Here is a 26,232-nt window from a genome sequence, read left to right as displayed (position 1 = left end):
TCTTCTCAACATAGTGGTATGGGAGCAAGTTTGTCTCAAACCCAAAGTATTCTCCAAGAAAGTTGTGCAGCTGTATCTGCAAATTTGTGAAGGTCAAGGGCAGGATAATCTGAAACTTTGTAAATAGATGTGTACTTCTATTGCCACTGAGTCTGTTGTTTCTTTTCTGAAGATAGTATCATGGAACTTCCCTTCAGCGCTGTCCACATTGCCAGATAGACAGAATCCCAATGGGCACTCGCATCTCGCATCTATAACAAGCTGGTGGTCCCGAGCGCGCATGCGCTTGATCCCGCCGTCCGCGGCACAGCTCGCACATCGTCTCCGCGTCCTCGCTGGCTGCGGAGTGCGCGCACGTAGGCAGCTCGGAGCCGCACCCAGAGCGCAATGACATCCTATAGTGACGTCAGCAGTGAGGCTGTTGTTGAGATTCCGGGGAGGCCGTGAGTCGGAGTTGTGGCGAAGGGAGAGCGGTAAGAGGGAGAGGGGAAAAGCGGCAGAGGAGAGGACAGCGGATGGGTTCGGTTATTGTTATCGTTGGTGTGAGAGAGGATCGCGGTGGGAAGTGGATGCGGGGAGGAAAGGGTAGAATAATCAAAGAGGGTGTAAAACTACTTGGAGGTTACAAAATATTTAGTCATAGGGCACGAGTTTAGCAGTACGGTAGGAGACATCCTTTTGTCTTTGAGTAAAAATCAATGCTCACGCGAAAGACTGATAATCTTTAGTCCAAATTAAGAAAGCGCAATGTGCTAGCTTGAGCAACTGGGCCTTGCAAAAGAAAGTTACTTTAACGAACTAAAGTTGTGTCATAGTGGGCAAAGGTGGGTAGAAAGGCAAAAAAACACACTCCACTGTTAGTGTTTAGCATGTGATTCTCAAATTCCGGTGGAATGCAGAGTGTTAGGGTTCACTATTGAACTCTTGCGATTCTGTCAAGTAGAAGATGCCGCAGTATTTTTAATGTTCACTTTAGGTGAACTTTTCTTTCTGTGATTAAACCTGAGTTTGATTTCAAGGCTGAGGATGGAAAGAAGTTTTCAGATGGATTGTACACGAAAGTATAAGATAGGATTTTTGTTGTATATCGAATATACGTTGAGATCTACTATTGAGAAAATTTGTTGCAAATCAAATTCTAAACATGAGTTTCCAGTTTATATACTGTAGAAAGACACAACTGTACCTAGTGACAGAAGCAAGTTATTTTGTGTAGTTTTTTTCCCTGGTTATTTTAAGGTGATTTGCACAGCAATGTGTTATAGGTATAGACACCAGTCGAATAGTCAATATCCGTCTATTGTTAGTGGGCATTGCTCTTGCTTTTGGGCCAGAAGATTGTACAGTCAAACCCCACCTCAGCGATTGGACTGGAAAATCTGGGCTGTTGTTCCTAGGTGAAGTTTGTCTTTTGGAGGAAGTGTTAGCCTGTGTTGAATGAATCTGAAAGGTGTCGGGGTACCGTTCTGGAGAAGAGTTCTCCCCTCTGCTAGTCTGTGGTAGATTATTTTCTCATTATGTTGGTAATCTGGTTTTGCATTTTCTAAATTACAATATATTATCTATAACAACTTCCTTGTCAATAAACCAGTTGTGCTGTTTAAATGAAATGGAGTTTTGATTTTCCCGGCTAACTTGTAACAGCAATATCTCCAGGTTTTGGAGAAGAAAGCTCAGATCTCCTGGCCCAGGTAATTCAATGTCAGGATTGATGGTTTATCTCCCTTTCACCCTTGTGAGGGGAGGGATATTTACTTGTGGGTTAGTTTAAAATGCTTTGGTGCTGCTTCCTGCATGCATGCCAAGCTCGTTGACTTCATTAACTTTACCTCCAACATTCACCCTGCCCTCAAATTTACCTGGTCCATTTCCGACACCTCCCTCCCCTTGCTAGACCTTTCTGTCTCTATCTGTGGAGACAGCTTACCTACTGATGTCTACTATAAGCCTACGGACTCTCACAGCTACCTGGACTATTCCTCTTCCCACCCTGTCTCTTGCAAAAATGCCATCACCTTCTCGCAATTCCTCCGTCTCTGCCGCATCTGCTCTCAGGATGAGGCTTTTCATTCCAGGACGAAGGAGATGTCTTACTTTTTTAAAGAAAGGGGCTTCCTTCCTCCACCATCAACTCTGCTCTCAAACACACCTCTCCCATTTCACGTACATCTGCTCTCACTCCATCCTCCTGCCACCCCACTACGGATAGGGTTCCCCTTGTCCTCACCTACCACCCCACCAGCCTCCAGGTCCAACATATAATTCTCCGTAACTTCTGCCACCTCCAACGGGATCCCACCAGCAAGCACATCTTTCCCTCCCCCCCCTCTGCTTTCCGCGGGGATTGCTCCCTATGCAACTCCCTTGTCCATTCGTTCCCTCCCTCCCCACCGATCTCCCTCCCGGCACTTATCCTTGTAAGCAGAACAAGTGCTACACATGCCCTTATACTTCCTCCCTCACCACCATTCAGGGCCCCAGATAGTACTTCCAGGTGAGGCAACACCTGTGAGTCGGCTGGGGTGACTACTGCGTTCGGTGCTCCCGATGCGGCCTTCTATATATTGGCAAGACCCGACACAGGCTGGGAGACCATTTCGCTGAACACCTACGCTCTGTCCGCCAGAGAAAGCAGGATCTCCCAGTGGCCACACATTTTAATTCCACATCCCATTCCCATTCTGATATGTCTATCCACAGCCTCCTCTACTGTAAAGATGAAGCCACACTCAGGTTGGAGGAACAACACCTTATATTCCGTCTGGGTAGCCTCCAACCTGATGGCATGAACATTGACTTCTCTAACTTCTGTTAATGCTCCTCCACCCCTTCTAACCCCATCCCGTATTTATTTATTTATTTATTAATTAATTATTTCCTTTTTTTTCCCTTCTCTTTTTTCTCTCTCTGTCCCTCTCACAATAACTCCTTGCCTTCTATCCATCTTCCTCTGGTGCTCCCCCTTTCTTTCTCCCTTGGCCTCCCGTCCCATGATCCTCCCCCTTCTCCAGCTCTGTATCCCTTTTGCCAATCAACTTTCCAGCTCTTCGTTTCATCCCTTCCCCTTCTGTCTTCTATCATTTCGGATCTCCTCCTCCCCCTCCCACTTTCAAATCTCTTCCTGTCTCTTCCTATCTCTTCTTTCAGTTAGTCCTGACGAAGGGTCTCGGCCCAAAACGTCGACTGTACCTCTGCCTGGCCTGCTGCGTTCCACCAGCATTTTGTGTGTGTAGCTTTTCCTTTAGCTGTTTCTGCTAGAGTCAGCGGTGTATCGTTCGACTCAAAGTATTTTTAGGTAGTGTGAAACCGACAGTAAAGTTATATAGTCGAAAAATAAGAAGTGTCAGATTAGAAGATTGTACAGAATATTTTCAAAAATAAATGGTTGAATCCGATTGAATGGATTGATGTTTAAGAATGGAAGGATACACACTATGTGCAGGCAGATGGGATTAGTTTGGATTGGCATCGTAATTTTGGCTGTGGCATAGTGCTTGTTGCTGTTCTATTCAATGTTCTGTGCTGTTAATTTAGAGCATATCAGTGGCGATCAGTGACATTCAACTGGAATAATCTAGTGCCTGTAGTTTAGTTCCTTTCCGGGCAATTGTAGGTGAAATGCAAGGTGAATCATCTAATCTAATTTGAGCAGTGAAAGCAATATAAGCACATTTGTGTCTTCCTGCTACATATAAACTGGAAACTCATGTTTAGTGAGGATATAATTTCCTTTATTTAAAAAGCAATTAAAAGCGATTTTACTTTTATTAAATAGCCAAGATGTAGCAGAGCTGCTGCCTCACAGCACCAAAGAGCCAGGTTCAATGCTGACTGTGGGTGCTAACTGTTCGGAGCTTGCACCTTCTCCCTGTGACCATGTGCGTTTCTTTGCCATGCTCTGGTTTCCCCTCTCAATCCAAAACAGGGTGAGAAGGTTAATTAGTGGTAGAACGCCACAGCACAGAAACAAGCCCTTTCTTATTATGCCTGTCATGTGGTTTTGCATTTTCTAAATTACAATGCTGTCTATACAACTTCCTTGTCAATAGACCAGTTGTATACTGTATTTTGATTTAGCCGGCCAAGGTGGTGAAACCTCCCCAGGCCAGTTTGTAACTTATAGTTCCCTTACCCCCGCACTGCTTCCTTCTAACTCCTATCAAGATCCACAAACCGGACTGTCTGGGTAGCCTATTGTCTTTGCCTGTTCCTGCCCCACTGAACTCATGTACTGGTATCTCAATTCTATTTTCTCCCTAATTGGTTCAGTCCTTTCCTACCTACATCCTGTGACACTTCTCATGCTCTCGATCTCCTCGGTAACTTTCAATTCCCTGGCCCTGATCACCTCATCGTCACCATGGAAGTTCAGAATCTATACACTTCTTTCCCCATCAAGAAGGTCTCAAAGCTCTCCACTTCTTTATGACAAAAGAACCAACTAATCTGCTTCTGGCAGAACTGGTCCTCACCCTGAACAATTTTTCTTTTGGTTCCTCCCACTTTCTCCAGACTCAGGGTAGCCATGGGCACTCGCATGGGGCCCAGCTATGCCTGCCTCTTCACTGGCTATGTAGAACAGTTCATGTTTGATGCCTTCCCTGGTTATGTTTCCCAGTTCTTCCTCCGCTACAATGACAACTGCATTGACACTGCTTCATACACCCATGCTGAGCTTGTCAATTTTATCAACTTTGCCTCTAACTTCCACTCTGCCCTTAAATTAACTTGGTCTATCTCTGAAACCTCCCTCCCTTCTCTTGATCTCTCTGACTCCCACCTCTGGAGACAAACTGTCAACGGAAATCTTTTGTAATCTTTTGTAACCTACTGATTCATACGGTTATCTTGACTATACCTCTTACCGCCCTATCCTGAAAAAATGCTATTCCCTCCTCTTAGTTTCTTCACCTCCACCTCATCTGTTTCCAGGATGCAGCTTTCCATTCTAAGACATCAGAGATGTCCTCCTTTAAAGAATGGGATTTCCTTCCCTCCTCTATTGATGCTGCCCTCACCAGCATCTCCTCCATTTCCCATACATCCATGCTCACTCCATCTTCCTGCCACCTTAATAGTGATAGCTCCTTTTGTCCTTAGCTACCACCCCATCAGCCTCCACAGCCAGCATATTACCCTCTGCAACTTCCACCATCTCCAAAGGGATTCTACCACTAAATATATATTTACCTGCTCCTCCCCCACCACCTTTCACAGGGATTGCTCCCTTCATGGGTTGCTTGTCCGTTCGGTCCCTCTCCACTGATCTAACCCCCGGCACTTATCCCTGCAAGTTGGCCAAGGTGCTACACCTGCCCATACACCTCCTCCCTCAGTCCATTCAGGGTCCCAAACAGTCCTTCCAAGAGAGGCACCCCTTCACCTGCAAATCTGCTGGGCTCATCTATCGTGTCCGTTGCTTCCAACGTGGCCTCTTGTACATTAGTGAGATCTGTTGTAAATTGTAGGACTCTTTGTTGAGCACCACCGCACCTTCTAACCCACGGGACTTTCTGGTGTCCAAACGTTTTAGTTCCCATTCCTGGTCCAACATTTCAGTCAAAAGGCCACCCTCAGGGTGGAGGAGCAACACTTTATTTATTGTTGAGTAGCCTCCAACTTGATGGCATGAATATCGATTTCTCCTTCCGGTAAAAAAAAATTCTCACTCACCCCCCCCCCACCCCATTCCCTATTCTGACCTTTTACCTCTTCTCCATCTGCCTATTACTTCCCCTGGATTCCCTTTCTCCTGTGGTCCACTCTCCCTTCCTATCAGATTCCTTCTTCTCCAGCTCCTCACCTTTCCTATGCACCTGGCTTCATCTATCACCTTCCAGCTAACCTCCTTCCCCTCCCCCCCCCACCTTTTTATTCTGGCATCTTCTCCCTTTCTTTCCAGTTCTGAAGAAGGGTCTCGGGCCAAAGCGTCAACTACATATTCATTTCCTAGATGCTGTCTGGCCTGCTGAGTTCCTCCAGCATTTTGTGTTTGTTACTTGGGCCCGCAATGTCTGTGCTGACCTGTTTTTCTGCCTAGTCCCATTTAACCACGCCCAGACTATAGCCCTCTATATCCCTCTAGTCATGTACCAACAGTATCCAACCATCTCTTGAATGTTCGACTATAAAATTGTACTTTGTACATTGCTCGGTAGTGGAATCTGGAGGGAGCGGATGAGAATGTGAATCCAGTATTTTTTTTTAAATAGTCAATGTAGGATGTGTGAGTGGGTGGTTGTTGGACTCAGTGGGCCTAAGGCCTTTTCCTTCTCTATAATCATGTTTAACACATTGTTGTAGTACTTAGTGCCTCTATAAGACTTGGGATTCTAAATTATTTAATGATCATTTTCTCAACCGGCCCTGGTACTTTCAAAGATATATTCACCTGTATCTAGATCTTTTTATTCCTTAACCTAATTTTAGATTGTACTTTTTTGTTTATACTGCCCATAATTACCGTATCGATTTTCACTTCTCTGCTTTTAAATTTCCTGTCTGCTGATTCTGCCATCTGTGCATTATCATTTTCCAAGGGGGATCCAGGATCATCACCATTAGTCATGCTCAGTTGCTTCTGAATTAACCCATCCATTCAGTAAACTCCTAGAAATAGAAGCCAGGAAAGATGGTGCAGGGACAGAAGGGCTCAGTTGGGGGAGCATGTAAAGGTTGGAGGGTGGGGACGAGAAAGTGTGGGAGAATATCAGAGGACAGATTGGAAAGTTTATTGTTATGTATGTGGGGCTTCGCGGACCTTGAGCAGACCACTACACTTGTGCAGACGGTAAGGTCAAGACAGGGCCCATTCTTTATTGAAGGGGGTTAAGCAGAGTGACCCGCTTTCCCCCATTTTATTTAATATCAGTATGGACACTTTATGGGTTATGTCCAAAATTCCATCTCAGTGTTGAGGGTCTGTCTTGTATCCTATATTCCTAACATAGAAATTATATTTCTAACATTGGTTAGATAGGATCAAATTCTGAATTGTGATTCTCGATTTGAAGAAGAGTTCTACCAAACTGATTTGCAGCCAGAAATTTTAAATTGCTGCTTGTGGTTGTGATGTTTTAACTAGATCAGTAGTTCATTCCTGGTGATTCTGATGATGTCTTTCAATTTTCAGGACTTGAATTTTGCACCATTGAACTGTTGAAATTCGACGAGGAGCAGGATGACACCACAGATTTGGTTACTGGGAATTATAGGAATTATTTGTGGATTGAGCCTTGGCGTTGGGGGAGCTACTTCAGACCCTGTTCCAAGTAAGAGTTATTAATCTTATCCTCCAAGTCTGGAAACTCTTTCCTGGAAAATGCCTGTGGGAATAATCAGCTAAAGTGACTTCTCAGTGCTCAGTATCTTTGCTTTATCCCAGTTCTACATTATATCAGGTAGTAATCTCGCATCACTCCATATCACACCCGAAAGGTTTGTCAAAGTGAATCTCATTCAACTGCATTTTATTTTGCTAACTGATAAGATCCTAGATTTTTAGTGGTTCCATTTGATATCAGAGAATGTAGGTAGTACACACCCTGAAATTCTTACTCTTCACAGGCATCCGCAAAATAGCAGTAAAACCCCAAAGAATGAACGACAGAAAAATGTTAGAAACCCAAAAGCCCATTCCACACACAAGGAGCATCAAATCTTCCTCAATGCATCTGAGATAATTATCATTGGGTGTTTACTAGGCTTGGTTACAAGTCAACTTGGCGCACCTGGTTAAATAAAGAGAATCAATTCAATAACGTACCCTTCAAGGACTAAGATAGATACAATCTAAGATGTCACTTTGACTTCTGATTGGATGCTGGAGTTGGTAAAGCTTGGCTGCAAAATTAACGCTCATTAACAGTGAGAATCTGGATTGACTGATTAAATGGAGAGAGCTTGCAGATGAGAGAGAGATTTGAATGTCCTCATGATTCACAAATTATTAGTATGTAGGTCATACAAGTAAATAAGAAGGGTAACGCAGTGTTATTGTTAATTGCTAAATAAATTTAATGTAAAAGTGGGAATGTTGTGTTTCAGTTTTATTGGGTTTTGGTGAGACCACATCTGGAGTATAGTGTTTAAATATAGGAAAAGCTATGCTGATGCACTGTTGATATGTTGGTAGGTTGGAGGAGCAACACCTTATATTCTTGTCTGCGTAGCCTTTAGCCTGATGACATGAACATCCATTTCTCGAACTTCCAGTAACGACCCCCCCGCCCCACATTCCTCATTCTCATCTCCCCCTCTCACCATATTTCCTTACCTGCCTATCATCTGCCACAGATGCTCCTCTCCCCTTTCTTTCTTCCATGGTCTTCTGTCCTCTCCTATCAGATTCCTCCTTCTCCGTCCCTGTATCTCTCTCTCCAATCAACTTCCTAGCTCTTTACTTCACTCCTCCCCCTCCCCACCTCTTTCTGGTTTCACCTATCACCTTGTGGGTCTTCCTTCCCTCCCCACCCCCACACACTTTCTTACTCTGAGTCCTCGTCCTTTTCTCCCCAGTCCTGATGAAGGGTCTCAACCCAAAACATCAATTGTATTCTTCTCCATAGATGCTGCCTAGACTGCTGAGTTCCTCCAGCATTTTGTGTAGGTTGCTCGGATTTCCAGCATCAGCAGATTTTCTCTTGTTTGTTGATAAGCTGCAAACACTTCAGAGAAGGTATTCTAAACTAATATCTGGAAAGCAAAGCTTGTTGTTTGAGGAGATGTTAGGCAGTTTGCTTGTATTTGTCAAAATTTGTAAAAGCGGAAGATAGCTTGATTGAAACATAAGATCCAGAACAATCTTGATGGGGGTGAATGTGAAGAGATTGATTCCTCATTTGGAAGAACTGTGAACCAGTAAATACTGTTTAAACATAGAGTGATTACTAGTTACTACTCTTAATTCAAATCGTCATGAGAGCTTCTGTTGTCTTTTGAATTTTACAAGTGTTACAATTATACACATGCTTAAATTGAGCACTATACTCTTACATTTCTCAATCTTTTATATTTCTCAGTTTACATTTTGGATTAAAATCTCTAATGTATTATAAATATAAATATTTGCACTTTATGCAAACAAATGTATTTATGTTTGCGTAATGTTACTGAATGCATTGTGTTTGTGTGACATTTCTATTTTCATAGACTGTTAACCAGTCTGTAATCTCCATCCACTGATACCTACAGGTAACTGACAAAAAAACTGTCAGGAAAGGACTAATCGGTACGTGGTTATATGTGAGATTGGTTTTCTAGAAGTATATGCCATAAGTGATTGTAGCTGTGAGTCTGGTGCAGTAGCATGTGAAACTATTCATGATGCTTTGATTTTTGAGAAGATGGATTCCAGTGCTGAAGGCTCCATATGATTTTCATAGTGTGCTCATTGTTCAGAGGTTAATTGGAGGATTCGCCTGTGATCATTTGTCAAGCAGTTGGAGGAAGCGTGTTCATCAAGTCGAAGTTTAACCCACTCAGGTGAATTTATGTACCATCTCATTTCTGCCTCATTTTCTTTCATTGCTTATGTCGTGTACTGTGGTGATTCTTCCACTTTAAGATGGCGCTGGTGAATCTTAGTGACTTCTGGCTGGTGGCCAATGAAACAGATAAAACAATGAAGTACTCTGTTAATCACTCTCTTTTTGGTCAGTGATCACCACAAACGATAGCATACAGCTTCCCTTTGGGCGTGGATGCAATTTGATGTGGCAGAACTGAGGCGAGGCAGTGGACCCATTCCCGAAAGTGAGGAAAAATACCAGAGGTTCACTCGATTCAAAAGTGCCAGGCTGAATCGAAGTGACTGAACCCGATGTTTGGACGACGGTTTAAGTGCTGGGTTGAATCGGAAAGATTGGGAACAGGCCGAGCCAAGGCGGCGAGGGTCAGACCCCAGAGCATATCAAAGCAACAGAACCCGATGTTGAACACTGGTGGGGTTCAGGCCCCAGAGTGCATCAAAGCAACAGAACTCGATGTTGAACACTGGCGGGGTTCAGGCCCCAGAGTATATCAAAGCAACAGAATCCAATGTTGAACACTGGTTTAAGCGCCGGGCCAGACTGAAAAGATCAGGGTGACGGCCTGAGATGAGAGACAGACTGATTCAGCTCACTGCTCCGCGAGGTAAACTTGGCTCTGCACTGAACTAAGGGTCTGTGGATAGACTTTCTTTGTGGACTTCAGTTCAGAACACTATTGCTTGTGTTTAATGTTTGCGTGATTTGCTTTTTTTCTCTCTGCACATTGGGTGTTTGATGGAATTTTTTGAAGTAGGTTCTTTTGGGTTTCTTTGTTTAGTGGCTGCCTGTAAGGAGACAAATCTCAAGGTTATATTGTATGCCTACTTTCATAATAAGTGTACTTTGAACTTTTGAACAAGTTGATTGTGTGTACTTAGTTTTCTGAACAGTTGATACTTTTCTGAGTTATCATCTGTGGGTAGCAGTTGGGAAATTGTACAGGTGTCCCCCGCTTTTCGAACATTCGCTTTACGAAACCTCACTGTTATGAAAGACCTACGTTAGTTCCCTGTTTTCGCTAACAGAAGGTGTTTTCACTGTTGCGAAAAAATCAGCGCGCGATAAAAGGCAGCGCGCGCCCCAAGCAGCAGCTCTCCTCTGGATTCGGAGCGGCATTCTCGTTGGCATTGCTTAAACATGTGCCTGTGAGCAGCCATTTGCAAGATGAGTTCTAAGGTATTGGAGAAGCCTGAAAGAGCTCGTAAGGGTGTTACACTTAGCTTAAAACTAGACATAATTAAGCGTTTCGATCGTGGTGAACGAAGTAAGGACAAAGTGAGTTTGGCTTGTGGAAGTTGACGAAGATGATGTTGAAGAGGTTTTGGCATCCCATGACTAAGAACTGATAGATGAAGAGCTGATGCATTTGGAAGAGGAAAGGATAACAATCGAAACCGAATGAGTAATGATAAAGTACGACTTTAATTTTGAAAGGGTATGTCAGTTTAGGGCATATTTGCAAGATGGTTTGAGTCCTTACAAAGAACTGTATGATCTAAAAATCTGCGAGGCTCCGCAGTCAAGGAGGCCTTCCACATCAGCCACAGCAGATGACGAACCTCGACCTTCGACATCGAGGCGGGCAGACATAGACGAAGATGACCTCCCTGCCCTAATGGAAACAGATGACGAGATGACACCCCAACCCCCAGGCCGCGGACAGATACCGATTCGCGGAGAATGCAGCGGTAGCCGGGAGGCACACGGCACATCTTTAAGAAAAAAGCCCAAATAAACATGCTAATTAATTAGCATGTTTACTTCGGCTTTTTTCTTAAAGATGTGCTGTGTGCCTCCCGGCTACCGCTGTACCCTTGCATGCTTCGCAGATCGGTATCAGTCACTGCTCGGAGGGTGGGGGCCACTGCACCACCCCAACCTGCAACGACTCAGCCTAACACACCATCATCAGTGTGCTCGGCGCTGTCCTCCCGTTTCCCCTAAGTGATACTACACTGTACATACATTATTTCTACTTTATATAGGCTGTGTATTTTTACGTGTTATTTGGTATGATTTGGCAGCTTCATAGCTTAAAGGTTACTGGAGAGCGCTTGCTCCATGTTTTTGCTGAGAGCGCTTGCGTGAGATTTTCGCTACGGAGAACAGTTCAGGCAATGATTGTAGAAAAGTATTTCTACTTTATATAGGCTGTGTATTTATCATATTCCTGCTTTTACTATATGTTACTGTTATTTTAGGTTTTATGTGTTATTTGGCATGATTTGGTAGGTTATTTTTGGGTCTGCAAACGCTCACAAAATTTTCCCATATACATTAATGGTAATTGCTTCTTCGCTTTATGACATTCCGGCTTACGAACCATTTCATAGGAACGCTCTGCCACATCTGTTGAGCATTCTTCGTTGATTCAAGTTTAGTCCAGAATTTTCACTTCGTCTGTGAAATGGTTTTCCAGCAATTATACATGGACCTTTTGTAACTTTCTTGGTCACTAGACTTGAATGCTTCTGATGTGGCCCTCAGCAAATTTCAGATCTCATGGTCCATCCAGGTTTTGGTTGGAGAAGACGCTGAATGATTTTGTATCGCACTCAAAATGTTTCAGGACATTTGTGATTCTGGATTATTAGAACAGAATTGGTATTTTTTGAAACAACTGTTGTTTCTTGGTTGTGAGTGAAGTAAAATTGTTGAATTTGGGTTTTGTCAACATGCTTTAAAGCCACCACTGTATTTTAGTATCTTCTGCCAATTTGTGCACTGTGATACTGCCCAGGTAATCTATTTTATTGTTAGCTAAGTATTTATTGGCTGGAATACTGACAAGGAATGACCTGCCCATTAAATTGTTTCTGCATATCCAGGGAGTGGGTAAGGTATGCTGATAAAATATCAGCTGAAAGAAACCAGTTTCAGTGCAGTATCACCTTGACCTTGATTTTACACTTGAATATCTTGAATGGGACTTTAAATTTGCAACATAGTAACTTGCACTTCCAGGGCGCCATTAAGAAGACGACTTTGTGAATGGCTTGAATGGAAATCATTAAATGTTTACATTTTAGACAGCTACAGCTGAAAATTACAGTAACATCTATGGACTGTACAGGAAGGAACATTGTTTTAAGGTGACGAAAAACTTGCTACTCAAAGTCGACAAATCTCAAATGGACTCCGGTCATGGACGTGGTTCCCCTTTAAGACAAAAGAAGAGAGGATGCCGTGGTTGTTTGAGAGTTCGTTTAAGGAAGTGTAGCTTTTGTTTCCCAACACTGATTATCCTGCTGGCAAATGTACGGTGTCTGGTGAGTAAAATTGAAGATCTCAGAGCAAAATTGCTGTACCAGAGGGACATTAAAAGCTATTGCGTTTTTTTGTTTTACGGAGATTTGGATGTCACCTGCCATCCTGGATGCAGTGGTGTAGCTTGCTGGCTTCACAATTCACTGCCAAGATAGGACTACTGTGTTTTTCAACGGCAGAGGAGGTGAAGTGTGCTTTATGATCAACTCCTTGTGGTGTACAAACGTGGCGATGCTGTCCCAAAAACGCTCATTCAACCTGAAACATCTTGCGTTGTCAGCAAACTTGAATATGGCTTTGGAGCTGGGCTCAGCCGCACAGTCATAAGCGTAAAACCAGTAGAGCAGGGGACCAGGCACACAGCCTTGCGGTGTACCTGTGCTGCAGCGGGAATGTTCAGCCATTAGCTTGGTAGCAGTGTACACCCTACCTTAGGCCAGTGTCATACAGGTTCTATACAATCTGGGCAATGTATTAAACAACTCCCTGATGTCTGCCCCCATCACTGTGGGGGATTTTAACGAGCTTGAAAAAGTCTCCAACTAATTACCAGCATGTCATCTGTAGAGTCAGAGGAGCCAATACTCCAGAGCACTATTATACTACCATCAAGAGAGCTTGTCATGCCATCCCAGACCCACACTTGGAGTGACTGGTCACCTGGCTGTACTTCAACTCCCTGAGTATAGGCAGAGACTGAAGACTGCAGCACCAGTAGTGTGACCAAGAAGGTATGGACAAAGGAGATGCAGGAGTGCTTTGAATCGGTGGACTGGACTATATTCAGGGATTCACCTTTGAGTCTGAATGAGTACACCACAGTTGTCGCTGACCTCATTAAAACTTTGTGGATGAGTGTGTGCCGAGGAGAAAATACTATACATACTTGAATCAAAAGCTGTGGATGAACCAGGAGTTTTGTAGTCTCCTAAGGGGTAGATCTGTGGCATTCATGTCTGGTGACCCAGGACTATACAAGAAGAGCAGGTACAACTTATGGAGGGCTACCTGAAGAGCAAAGGAACAATTCTGAATGAGGTTGGAGGCAGAATTGGATGCATGTCAGCGTTGGCAGGGTTTGCAGGCCATTACTTCCTACAAAGTGAAACCTAACATAATGAATGGGAGTGATGCTTCACCCCCAGATGAGCTCAACACCTTTTATGCAGGCTTTGAAAGGGAGAATAGAACTACAGCTATGAGGATCCCTGTAGCACCCAGTGATCTATGTCTCGGAGGCTGGCGTCAGATTGTCTTTCAAGAGAGTGAGCTCTCACAAGGCAATAGGCCCCGATGGAGTACCTGATAGGGCTCTGAAACCCTGGGTCAAGCAACCGACAGGTGTGTTGTGATCTAAGACATTTTCAATCTCTCACTGCCACATTGGAAGTTCCCACCTGCTTCAAAAGGGCAACAATCATGCTAGTGCCCAAGAAGAGCAGGGAGAGCTGCTTGATGACAATTGTCCAGTAGCACTCACATCTACTGTGATGAAATGCTTTGAGAATTTGGTTATGGCTAGAATCAACTCCTGACTCAGCAAGGACCTGGACCCACTGCAATTTGTCTATTGCCACAATAGGTCAACAGCGAATGGGATCCCATTGGCTCATCATGCAGCCTTAGATCACCTGGACAATTTTAGGACTCGTGTCAGGGTGCAGTTTATTGACTACAACACAACAGTTAACATTATCCTTCCTGCCATTCTGATTGGAAAAACTCCAAAACCTGGGCCTTTGTACCTCCCTCTGCAACTGGATCCTTGACTTCCTAAGCAGAAGACCACAGTCTGTGTGGATCCACCTGTCTGATAATCAACAGTGTTGCACCACAATGATGTGTGCTTAGCCCACTGCTCTATTCTGTCTAGACCCATGACTGCGTGGCTAGGCACACCTCAAATGCCATCTGAATTCGCTGAGGATACAAACTATTGTTGGCAGTATTTCAGATGATGACGAGAAGGTGCACAGGAACAAGATATATCAGCTAGTTCAGTAGTGTCAGCATCAGTAAAACCAAAGAACTGATTGTGAACTTGAGAAAGGGTAAGACAAGGCAACACACAACAGTCCTCACAGAGGGATCAGAAATGGAAAGAGTAAGCAATTTCAAGTTCCTGGATGTCAATATCATTGAGGATCTATCCTGGTTCCAACCTATCGCAGTTATAAAGAAGGCAGAACAGCAGCTATATTTTATTAGGAGTTTGAGGAGGTTCGTTATGTCCCCATTGGGGGGGGTGGTGTGTGTGTGTGTGTGTGTGTGTGTGTGTGTGTGTGTGTGTGTGGTGAAGTCTACTGCACAGGGTCGAAAGAAGCTGCAGAAAGTTGTGAACTTAGCTCTATCATGGGCACTAGCCTCAGCAGCATCCAAGACATCTTCAAAGAGCATCCATCAATTAAGGATTCCCACCACCCAGAACAAGCTACACACACTCTCTGTTTTATTATTATGTATTACAATGTACAGCTGCTGCAAAAACAACAAATTTCACAACATAGGCCGGTGATTTTAAACCTGATTCTGATTTTGAGTTAGAGCACAACTTACTGAACTGGTACTTACAAAGGGTTAAAGTGTCAGTGACTGATTTCCTGTCAGGTTTGTTGCTGTTTTCCGGCTACTGACATTCGAATTATATCAGAACTTATGTCAAAGAGATTCTTAGTTTTGTCATTGTCACAGAACAATGCTCCTTAATTTTTTGAAAAATGGGACAATCCCTTTTTCCACCTGTATATTTTAAGATTTGGGGAATTTACCTCTAATTTGTCGGCCTCTAATTGAAATTGCCATTTATTTTACTAATATTAAATATACTGTTTATTGGTTAAAGCCTATACTTGAAGGAAATTGGTAGTTTCAGTATGTATGACTGTTAAATGGATTCAATAGGTTGTATGTCTAGGTTCGTATGTACAATTTATGCAATCTCTACATTCTGGTTTGAAGTAGAAAATAATATCAAATTGTTTATTAGTTATGGATGAAGTGCCATCTCGTGTATCACAAGGTACCAATAATGGAATGATTGCTAATGAATGGATCTTTTTGTTTGCCTAGCTTAACATAGAATCCATATGTGAGGGGTAAAGACATTATTGCAAATATAGTCATAGAGCACTACAGTACAGAAACCGATCCTTTGAGACTTTTCTATTTAGGCCCATCAACCTGCATCCATACCTCTCTCATTCATTTAGCCACCTGTCCAAACTTCTCTTGAATGTTACAGTTGAACCCAGTGTTATGTTACAGCTGTTGTTACATCCCAAATCCCGTTCTCAATGCCCCTTTTAATAAAGGCAAGCAAACAGTATGCTTCCTTCACTAGTTTGTCTACCTGTGACACCACTCAGTTATGAGGGAGAGTGGATAGATGGGGTTTGTCCTCTCTGGAGTGAAGATGGCCAAGGTGATGAACTGACTAAAGTATACAAAATCATAAGAGGCAGAGATAGGGTCATAAACCAGCTACTTTTCCATTGATAAAGGCATCAAAAATAAGAGGGCAAAGATTCAAGATGAGAGGATAGAGATAAAAAGGGGATCTGAGAGGAACTCTTTCTTAATATTCCGAGAAAAGTTAATATCTGCACATCATTGAACTATAGATGGTGCATTGGTAGGAGAGAAGGGGGTGGGGCTGTGGCAAAATAGTAAGTATGTTTTCCCTATTTACCACATTCTGAAGTTATTTATAAAATATGTATTCTTCTTTCAGATTGCAATGCCAGTTCTAACGTAAATTGTGCAGAATGTCTGAGGAATGTTTCGGTGAGTAACACTGTGTTCGGGTTCTCCTAGCACACTATCTGGTGAATCGTATTGTGAAAAAATAGCATGTTTAAATTGGATGAGTGAAGGTTAGTGGAATGATGTTTGCAATATTGACTATTAGGATAAAGTATCCATTATAGTGTGAACTCCAAGATGGGGCTATTTTGCTCATTTTATTCTCGTAGAACCTTGTACTCATATTTCACTGATCTTTGCAACGGTTTTTGGGTTAATCAATCTATAAGAATTCTTCACGTTCTAATAGTCCCTGCCAAAGTATTAACTCAACTCATTTATTCAGTTGCATTAAAATAATCTTACTATGCTTAAATGTTTGACAAGATTCTTTTTGTAATTAAGTCTATGAAAAACGATTCAATTCTTAAGTTACCCTGAAGATAGTTTCACCATCCTGGCATTACAACACACAAAGAATAAGATCTTGGAAATGCAGTGTTTGGAGTTCAAATCATCAATTTTGGCATATCCATTAAGAATAATATAAACTCTAGTATTTCATTTTATTTTCTATTAAAATTTTTCAATTGATGGGAGCAAACCTTTATAAATTTATAAAGACTGAGTTGTACCTGCTGAAGTTGATTGATATTTTCTTTGAAATGGTGGCTGCATTTGAGAAATGAAGGCATTTGATAAAGTTCACCACAAAATTCAGATAATAAGGCAGTTTGTTAATGGGATTAGGAAAATAGCTGAACACTGGTGGGTGGAGAAGGTATAAAAGTAACTACCATACTCGTATTGTTAGAATGTGACTACCAAGGTCCTACAAGTTTTAGCTAAACAAATGCCATGGTTAGGCCACACCTGGATACTAATTCTGGGCACCTGATTTTAGGAATGATACAATAATTACATTAGATTATGAGGACACTCAGTCCTCATTTTATTGTCATTTAGAAATGCATGCATTAAAAAATGATACAATGTTCCTCCAGTATGATATCACAGAAACACAAGACAGACCAAGACTAAAATTGACAAAAACCACGTAATTATAACATATAGTTACAACAGTGCAAAGCAATACCGTAATTTGATAACGAGCAGACCATGGGCACTGTAAAAAAAAGTCTCAAAGGCCCGATAGCCCATCATCTCACGCAGACGGTCGAAGGGAGAAAACTCTCCCTGCCATGAACTTCCAGCGCCGCAAACTTGCCGATGCAGCATCCTGGAAGCACCTGACCACAGTACGACTCTTAAGTCGTCTGAAAACTTCGAGCCTCCGACACTGAGCGCTATCTCTGCCGAGGGCTTCGACCTCGGTCCCAGCCACCAAGCAACAGGCAAAGCCGAGGATTCGGGGCTTTCCCCTCCGGAGATTTCGGATCATACAGTATCGGCGGCAGCGAAACAGGCATTTCAGAAGTTTCACCAGATGTTCCTCCGTGCTCTCACGTCTGCCTCCATCAATTCAGAATTGTGCACGGCACCCTACTTGACAGATAACAGATATCATATTCACTGGAGAGGCCGCGCGCACTGCGTCGCGCCGCCATCTTCTCCTCCCGCCAGGCTTGATTGGCTTGAAGGATACAATGTAGATAGAACATGAATAATCTAGGATGTATATTCCAAATAATATGCCAGTTAAAACTGCACATCAGCTTGCAGTTGATCTGTATCCCTCCATTCTCAACCTGTTTTTGTCTCTCCATAAATATTTCTTAAACACTGATATCATATGTGATGTGCCGTGTCGTAAGATATGGGCAATCATGGTCTTGATCGTGATTGTTCTTGGCAACTTTCCTACAGAACTGATTTGCCATTAACTTATGAGCAGTGCCTTTACAAAATGGGTGACTCCAGCCATTAGCAATACTCCTCAGAGATTGTCTGCTTGGTGTCAGTTGTCGCATAACCAGGGCTTGTGACATGCACCAGCTGCTCATATGACCATCCACCACCATGGCTTCACCTGACCCTGACCCGGAGGGGATGGGGTGGGGGCTAATCAGGTGCCACACCTTATCCAAGGGTGACCTGCAGACTGGCAGAGGGAAGGAACTCCTTGCATCTCCTTTGATAGAGATGTATCTCCACCCCACCACCCATGGAGTGATATATAGGTTCCATGAAATTGAGATTACTCAAGCTAAGTTAATGATCGCTGGAACCAGACCATATGGCTATTAGACACAGGAGCAAAAATGGACTATCCTGTCTGATCTGCCATTCCACATGGCTGATTTATTACCCCTTTTAACCCTATTCTCCTGCCTTTTTCTGTAACCTTGATACCCTAACTAATCAGGAACCTATCAACTTCCACTTTAAATATACCCACAGCCATCTGTGGCAGTGTATAGCCCTCTGGCTAAAGAAATTAGAAGGTGAAGGATTGATTTTAAGTTTTTCCAAATTGCCCTAGTTCCACAGGTGGTGAAATTCATGACAAAGAAGCAGCTCTTTTCAGAAGTGAAGTTAGGAAACAATTCTGCATAAAAGGCTTGTGTTATAACAAGCTTTCCAATAAATACCAAGCAACAAGGTCAATAGTTAATTTTAAATCTGAGATGAAATAGTTTTAAATATTTAATAATGCTGTAGGGCTAAGCTTCGAGGGGAGGTAGAATGTTTACAGGAGATTTTAGATAAGGTGCCTGATTTGTACTGCCATGGGAATGGTTGAACCAGTTACTGTAGCTGTGTTTAAGAGGCACTGAGACAATGAACAGGAAGAGGTACTGTATGTAGACCAGGTACAGGGAACTGTGTAGTTCAAAATTGCATCAAGGTGGGCACAGACATTGTGGGCCATTGTTGTTCCTTGTGTTGTACTGTTCTATAGTCTCTGTTTAATAACCATAGCTTGTAATGGATGTGGGGGGAAAGTTGAGTTTATAAAGTTGGTTTGTAGCTGAACCACTGTCTTATTGAATGGCAGAAAAGGCTGCGGTTGCTAAAGTGGACAATAACACCCCTCTGGGGGCATTAGCAGTTTTTAAGGCGGCGATAAAGAGGGTAATGGGGGGCTCTCGGTAGCAAGGGGACAGCTGAAAGATTACAGGCTTACTTTAAGAAATGAATTGCTTATTATATTGGTATTTGTACCAAGATTGTCAGTGCCTCATACCTGATTACAATGATCAGGTAATAACCTCATCTCTTGCTGACTCTCTGTTCTCTTTACTCAAAGTGCATTATAGTTGTTGAAAAGCAATGTGACACTCTGGATTTGGCATATCGTGAGAAATCTGGACAGAAGAAATCGTATTACTTCCAGGCCTATTGCACACATTATTGCTGTTCACTACTGTAGTGCACTGTTAACTAGTATAATTCCCATACTCTAATCACGTAGTGACACAATTCCTGTGAATTAGGGCATGGCGTTCATTGGGGTAAAATTCAGAAGATGCCCTTTCGAAAGGTCTTGACCACATTTCTCTAGCTCATAGCCCAATAGAGATATTGCTGCTGCACTTTATGTACCTTCATGCAGAGAGTCAGGTTTTGCCTGAACTATGATGACATCTAAACTTTCCCCTTTATTGATCGCAGTGCTTGGGGTTGGACTTAAGCAATAGGTGATTGCCTGTTGTCATTAATCCATAAATAATCCGTCCAGGCTGTACTATTCTATGTTCTGAAAATGTCAGAAGCAGACCAAATGAAAAAGGAGCATAGACCGTATAGTGTGGAGTATCTGAAATATTGGATTTATATCAGCACCAAGTAGCCAACAGCAGCCAATGTGTCCGTTGTGTGGAGGAAAAAGACTTTTCAAATGAGGCAATGAAACCGTCCGGGCTCCTTGAATATTTGAAGAGCATGCACTCTGATAAAGCAAGCAAGAACCTGGCTTATTTTCAGTCACCTGGTAAAAACTTTCAGAAACAGAAAACACTTCAAAATTTGTATTCCAGCACTTCACAATCAAACACGGATGGTCTGCCTGATTCATACAATATTTCATTGCTAGATCTGGAAAAAACCCATAAAATTGGAGAAGAATTGATTCTGCCAGCAGTAAAGGAGTTTCTGTGTACAGTCTTGTATAAGTCACCAAACCAAATAATTAAAGCAATTCAGCTCAGCAATAACTCTGTTCAAGGACAAATAAAAGAAATGTCAGAGAACATGGAAGGCATATTGTGCAACATACTTAGGACAACAGAATTTGCTCTGCAGTTGGATGAATCAACTTTGCCAGGTAGCGAGTCTTTGCGCTTGGTTAATGATAAGCAGTTTGAACTCTTGCTGTTGCACACAGCAGTCAGATGGCCCTCAAAAGGAAACACCTGAGATGCTTTCATGCACTTCTTGAAACTGTGATTAAAATTTGTTGAAGATTCGAATGCTTCATTCAGTAATCAACTCAAGAATATTAGCCACGACATTGCTTATTTTTCAAAATTATTCGCAAAGGTCAATGAAGTCACTCTTCAATTGCAAGGAAATGATGTGTACCTTGTTAAAGTTAGATCAGTTGTCTTTCTGTCCAGGTTAACCTTTTCCAATTTTTGAGCCTCTCTTGAGTTGGAAGAGAAAGAAAGAATACCAGATGATGATCCTCAAGTATACTCTGCCCACCTGGGTGAGCTATATAAAGACACGATAGGAAGATATGAGGATCTTCTTTTGATCCAAATTGAGAAATGAATCCATTTCTGAACACTTGTAATGAGGAATTTACAGGAAGAATGGAGGAAGAATTGATAATATCTCCTCCTCACTGACTATCAACACTGATGCTCCTGAGGTGAGTGTGTGCTTAGCTCACTGATCTACTCTGTCTATACCCATGACTGTGTGGCTAGGCATACCTCAAGTGCCATCTATAAATTTGCTGATGACACAACTGTTGTTGGTAGAATCTCAGATGGAGACGAGAGGACGTATAGGAGCGAGATATACTAACTAGTGGAATGGTGTCACAGCAACAACCTTGCACTCAATGTCAGTAAGATGAAAGAACTGATTGTGGATTTCAGGAAGGGTAAGACGAAGGAACACATACCAATCCTCGTAGTCGGATCAGAAGTGGAGAGAGTGAGCAGTTTCAAGTTCCTGGGTGTCAAGATCTTTGAGGACCTAAACTAGTCCCAACATATGGATGTAGTTATAAAGAAGGCAAGACAGCGACTGTACTTCAGGAGTTTGAAGAGATTTGGTATGTCAACAGAAACACTCAAAAACCTCCATGAGTGTACCATGGAGAGCATTCTGACAGGCTGCATCATTGTCTGGTGTGGTGGGGGGAATGGAGAAAGGGGCTACTGCACAGGACCTAAAGAAGCTGCAGAGGGTCGTAAATTTAGTCGGCTGCATCTTGGGTACTAGCCTACAAAGTACCCAGGACATCTTCAAGGAGCAGTGTCTCAGAAAGGTAGCGTCCATTATTAAGGACCCAAGCACCCAGGCCATGCCTTTTTCTCACTGTTACCATCAGGTAGGAGGTACAGAAGCCTGAAGGCACACACTCAGCGATTCAGGAACAGCTTCTTCCCCTCTGCCATCCGATTCATAAATGGACATTGAACCCATGAACACTACCTCATTTTTTTTTAACATATATTTGTTTTTGCACGATTTTTAATCTATTCAATATACATATACTGTAATTGATTTACTTATTTTTTTTCTTCAATATTATGTATTGCATTGAACTGCTGCTGCTAAGTTAACAAATTTCACGACCCATGCCGGTGATAATAAATCTGATTCTGAAATTTTATTTGTAGCTTTAAATAGATTTGAATAATTTTTGTTATTGTTTGTCACTGATTTGAATTTGCAGTTCCTAATTTCTTTCATTGTGCATTGTAAATCAAATTTTTAAAATAGTTTTTATGTAATGGTCAGAAAGGGAGAAGGGAGATTGTCTGGAAGCCAAGGGGTAGTAACCCAAAAAAGTTTGGGAACCACTGCTCCAGAGGTTTGATGTTTGATGTCCACATCTTTTCCTCCTTGGTATCTGCAACGAAGCTTATTGTCCCAGCACTCTCTACTTTAGCAAATTTTACATTCTTGTCATTCTCTGGATAGGGAAATTTTCTCTTGGGTTTATTAGTGAACACTGCGTTCCACTGCTGCCTGTAAGGAGTTTGTACGTTCTCCCCAGGTTTCCTCCCGGTACTCCGGTTTCCTCCCACAGTCCAAAGATGTACCAGTTGGTAGGTGAATTGGTCATTTTAAATTGCCCAATGATTAGGTTAGGATTAAATTGGGGGATTGCTGGGTGGTGTGGCTCAAAGGGCTGGAAAGGCCTACATCGCACTGTATCTCAGTAATAACAATAAAAAGTCCCTAGTTTAATCCAGTCTCCGATTTCAGACAATCCCGCAAGTGGAAGCTCCTTCACTGTTTGATAATGCTACATATTATTACAAGGGGCTTTATTTCATCACTGTGTAGCATTTACTGGAGAAAAAAAGTCCTGTCTTATTCCATCTGTAAAGCTCTTGGGCCTTCGATCGACCTTCAGTCTTTTCATTATTTTTGTCTAGTGGAGGCCAGAGCTATTTGCAGTACTCTAAGCATAGCCTTGCAAAATAATCAGCAAAAATGTTGAATAACGCAGATCTGATTTCTATTTAATAAAATTACCTATCACATTTTTGGTTCCATTTGTTTGGTCAGCTTAAAAACATAGTACAGGCCCTTTTCACCCACGATGTTGTTCCAAACTTTTAATCTACTCTAAGATCAATCTGACAATCTTATCACTCTAACTTTTCTAGAAAAATACAAAACTGAACTCCAGCAATTCCACTATAAGCTTGAAATAGTCTCTGTATTTTATATTGAATACAGAACAGCCAAAGTGAATGAGGTGGACATTAACACACTGCTCATTTTTTTTTCAGTCTGTTGGCAGCCCTTTCAGTTCTGAATTTGTGGATTTGCAAAAGAAATTTACTGAAGTGTTTCCTGCAAGTAACGATTAGATCAATATGCGTATGTGTAGATGTGGTCCATTTCACTAGTTTGCTTCTGTTCCGCAGTGTTTATGGTGCAATTCCAACAAGAAATGTATTGACTACCCAGTGAAGAAGATCCTGCCACCGAAAGATGTATGTCCATTGTCTGATGCACGATGGGGAGTCTGCTGGGGTAAGTGGCCTTAAATTGCTTTATTTTACTTGATAATCTTGTGCTTAGAGGAGCATTATTACCCATGAGCTGGAGCAATTACAGACAGGGTTCCTTCCCTAAATAACAGCTTTCATTTTTACAATGTCCCACAACAGGGAGGCCATATTGGAAGGCAAGAAGTTGATCAAATCTTGGTCAGGGGGTTGGGCTTTATGAAAAAGGGGGCACAGTGAGAGTTCTTGGACTTTAGGGACTTAGTCGAAGATGCAGCTGCCAGTTATGGAGCAATTAAATTCCGGATGCTAAAGGCAGAAGAAGGCAATGATAAAGAGAAAAATGATTTGAAAGGGACTTTGCTTTGAAAGCTGCGGGGTTTTATAGCGTACTGTAGATCAGCAAGTACACTAACAGCTGACTGGTGTGTTTCAGCAACTGAGCAACAAAATTCATAAAGCATATGAAGAGGCACATAGGAGTTGACTGGAATTGTTAAAACCATTGCCATAAGAGCATGGTTTAAACAGCAGAAGAGATGCTGCAAGGATAGAATTGAATAATGCCTGGGAGGTGGCAGTTCTCTGTCTTAGCGATGACATGTCTACAAGTTAATTGATTCAGGTTAAATATAAACCAGCAGGATTATGAGCTGATGTGCAGATTTTCCAAGACAGAAGAGTGGAGTTAATGATTTGGCAAGGGAGAATGTGGACAAATGATGATGAATTAAGGAGCATTTACGGCAGCCTTGCTGTTTTGTGGCACCTGTTATTTGTATCATCTGCTTATTTCAAATTGAACTTTAGCCTCTGGAGCAGTACTCCAATATTGGATTGTAGCCTCGAGGTAATCTATAATGTCATGCTCATTAGTGCAGCTTTGTACACATTAATGCAGAAAACAAATCAAGGTTTTTAAATTGCCTGGTAACTCAATTTGTAGTGCATGTTAATTAATATTTGATTGAGACAAGATGGTTCTTTCATGTCACAAAGAGCTTACCTGGCTCTGTGTCATAGGGTACAAAAACAGGCCTGTCTTAACTACGTAAACACAAAGAATTCTGCAGATGCTGGAAATTCAAGCAACACACATCAAAGTTGCTGGTGAACGCAGCAGGCCAGGCAGCATCTCTAGGAAGAGGTACAGTCGACGTCTCGGCCCGAAACGTTGACTGTACCTCTTCCTAGAGATGCTGCCTGGCCTGCTACATTCACCAGCAACTTTGATGTGTGTTGCCTGTCTTAACTATGCTGACCACCAATTTTCTTTGTAAACTAATCCTGTTTGGCAGCAATTGTCAGTAGTATATGTTTAAAATGTCTCTGAATTGACCTTTGTCTATATTTTCATGATCAACTGAGATTCTATTGGAATGTGGTCTCCCTCTCTATGTTAAGGCAGTGTTGGAGATTGACTATTCACAATTAATTCAAACTCATTTTTTGCTCTAGCTAATGTGTTTCATTTGTGATGGATACTACAAAAGGTAAATGTGTAATGTTTTGCGATTTAATACTGGAGGCTAGCTGGTCACCTGATGAAAGTGACCGCAAACAGTTTGCAACCTGATACACGTAGGACCTGAACCAGCAGGAAATGAAAGAGAACAGGAAATGAAAGAGAACAATACATTGAAATAGTTTTTAAATGCATTGGTAGGCATGCACCTAGAAAGTGTAGCTAAAATAAGGATTCTGATAAACATCAAAAAGGAAGCTTTTTTTTTGCATAGTAGGGGTTTTAAGGGTTATGGGGAAAAGGCAGGTAGGTGGAGATGAGTCCAAGGCAGATCGGCCATGATCTTACTGAATGGCGGAGCAGGCTCGACAGGCCAGATGGCTTACTCCTTCCCTATTCCTTATGTTCTTGTGTTCTTTAGAGAACTACATAGAATATTTGTCTATTAGGAATAAGGTTTTGATTGTGGGATATCTGAATTATGTGTCAGCATTAAACCGGTTTTTTAGGAGGGAACATTAGTTAAGGGGAGTTTCTAGCTGAAGGCAAGAATGTGGCTTGTGAAAATTCGAAAACACAGACCAGTGATATCAACAAGGTTGGTAGAAGTTGAGGAGAGGCCTTATCTTGCCCATCCCAGTTGGACTTGACTTGGAATCCAGCAATAATGCAAATCCATTTTCTCTAACCTGCTGAAAATCAAGGGCATGAAGCTAATCTTATATGACACGGAATGACGGGTCCTATGACTACTCGTCCAACCCTGCCATTTGCTGCTCCATTCCTGAGAATTGTTGATCAGAGTATTGCCAAATATATTGAAGTGGAACTCTGGTGCCAGCAAGTTGTTTGATTGACATGTAGATAGCTGCTCTGAGTCATTGTCTCTATCAGAAGCACCACTCCTTTCATTGCTAACGTGTACATGAGCTTTTGATACACAGTGTGGATTGGGATCTACATTGTGGGGCAAGCATAGTGAGTTTGTTTGCTGCTGTTGTCTTTTCAGGGTTTAAAGGTTGAATATCATTTACTTCAAACTTGTTCCCTGAATTTAGAAACTGATTAGTTTGATAGAACAGTTTATTTATATCCATCTTGTTTCTGCTGTATTGGAAACCTT

General features: G+C 42.2%; 1 protein-coding gene across 1 annotated transcript in view; it reads left to right on the top strand.

Annotated features, from left to right (window-relative positions):
• Positions 1-360: 360 nt before the first annotated feature.
• Positions 361-26,232, top strand: part of pttg1ipb (PTTG1 interacting protein b) — a 37,051-nt gene continuing 11,179 nt past the window's right edge. Inside the window, exons 1-4 of the mRNA XM_063051692.1 lie at positions 361-473; positions 7,133-7,271; positions 16,528-16,580; positions 23,561-23,669. Coding sequence (XP_062907762.1) covers positions 7,181-7,271; positions 16,528-16,580; positions 23,561-23,669 — 253 coding nt within the window. The 5' untranslated portion in view covers positions 361-473; positions 7,133-7,180. The remainder of the gene's footprint in view (positions 474-7,132; positions 7,272-16,527; positions 16,581-23,560; positions 23,670-26,232) is intronic.

This window comes from Mobula hypostoma, chromosome 6 (genome assembly GCF_963921235.1).
Source record: "Mobula hypostoma chromosome 6, sMobHyp1.1, whole genome shotgun sequence".
NCBI classification, from domain to species: Eukaryota; Metazoa; Chordata; class Chondrichthyes; order Myliobatiformes; family Myliobatidae; genus Mobula; species Mobula hypostoma.
This window is presented reverse-complemented; position numbering and strand designations above follow the sequence as displayed.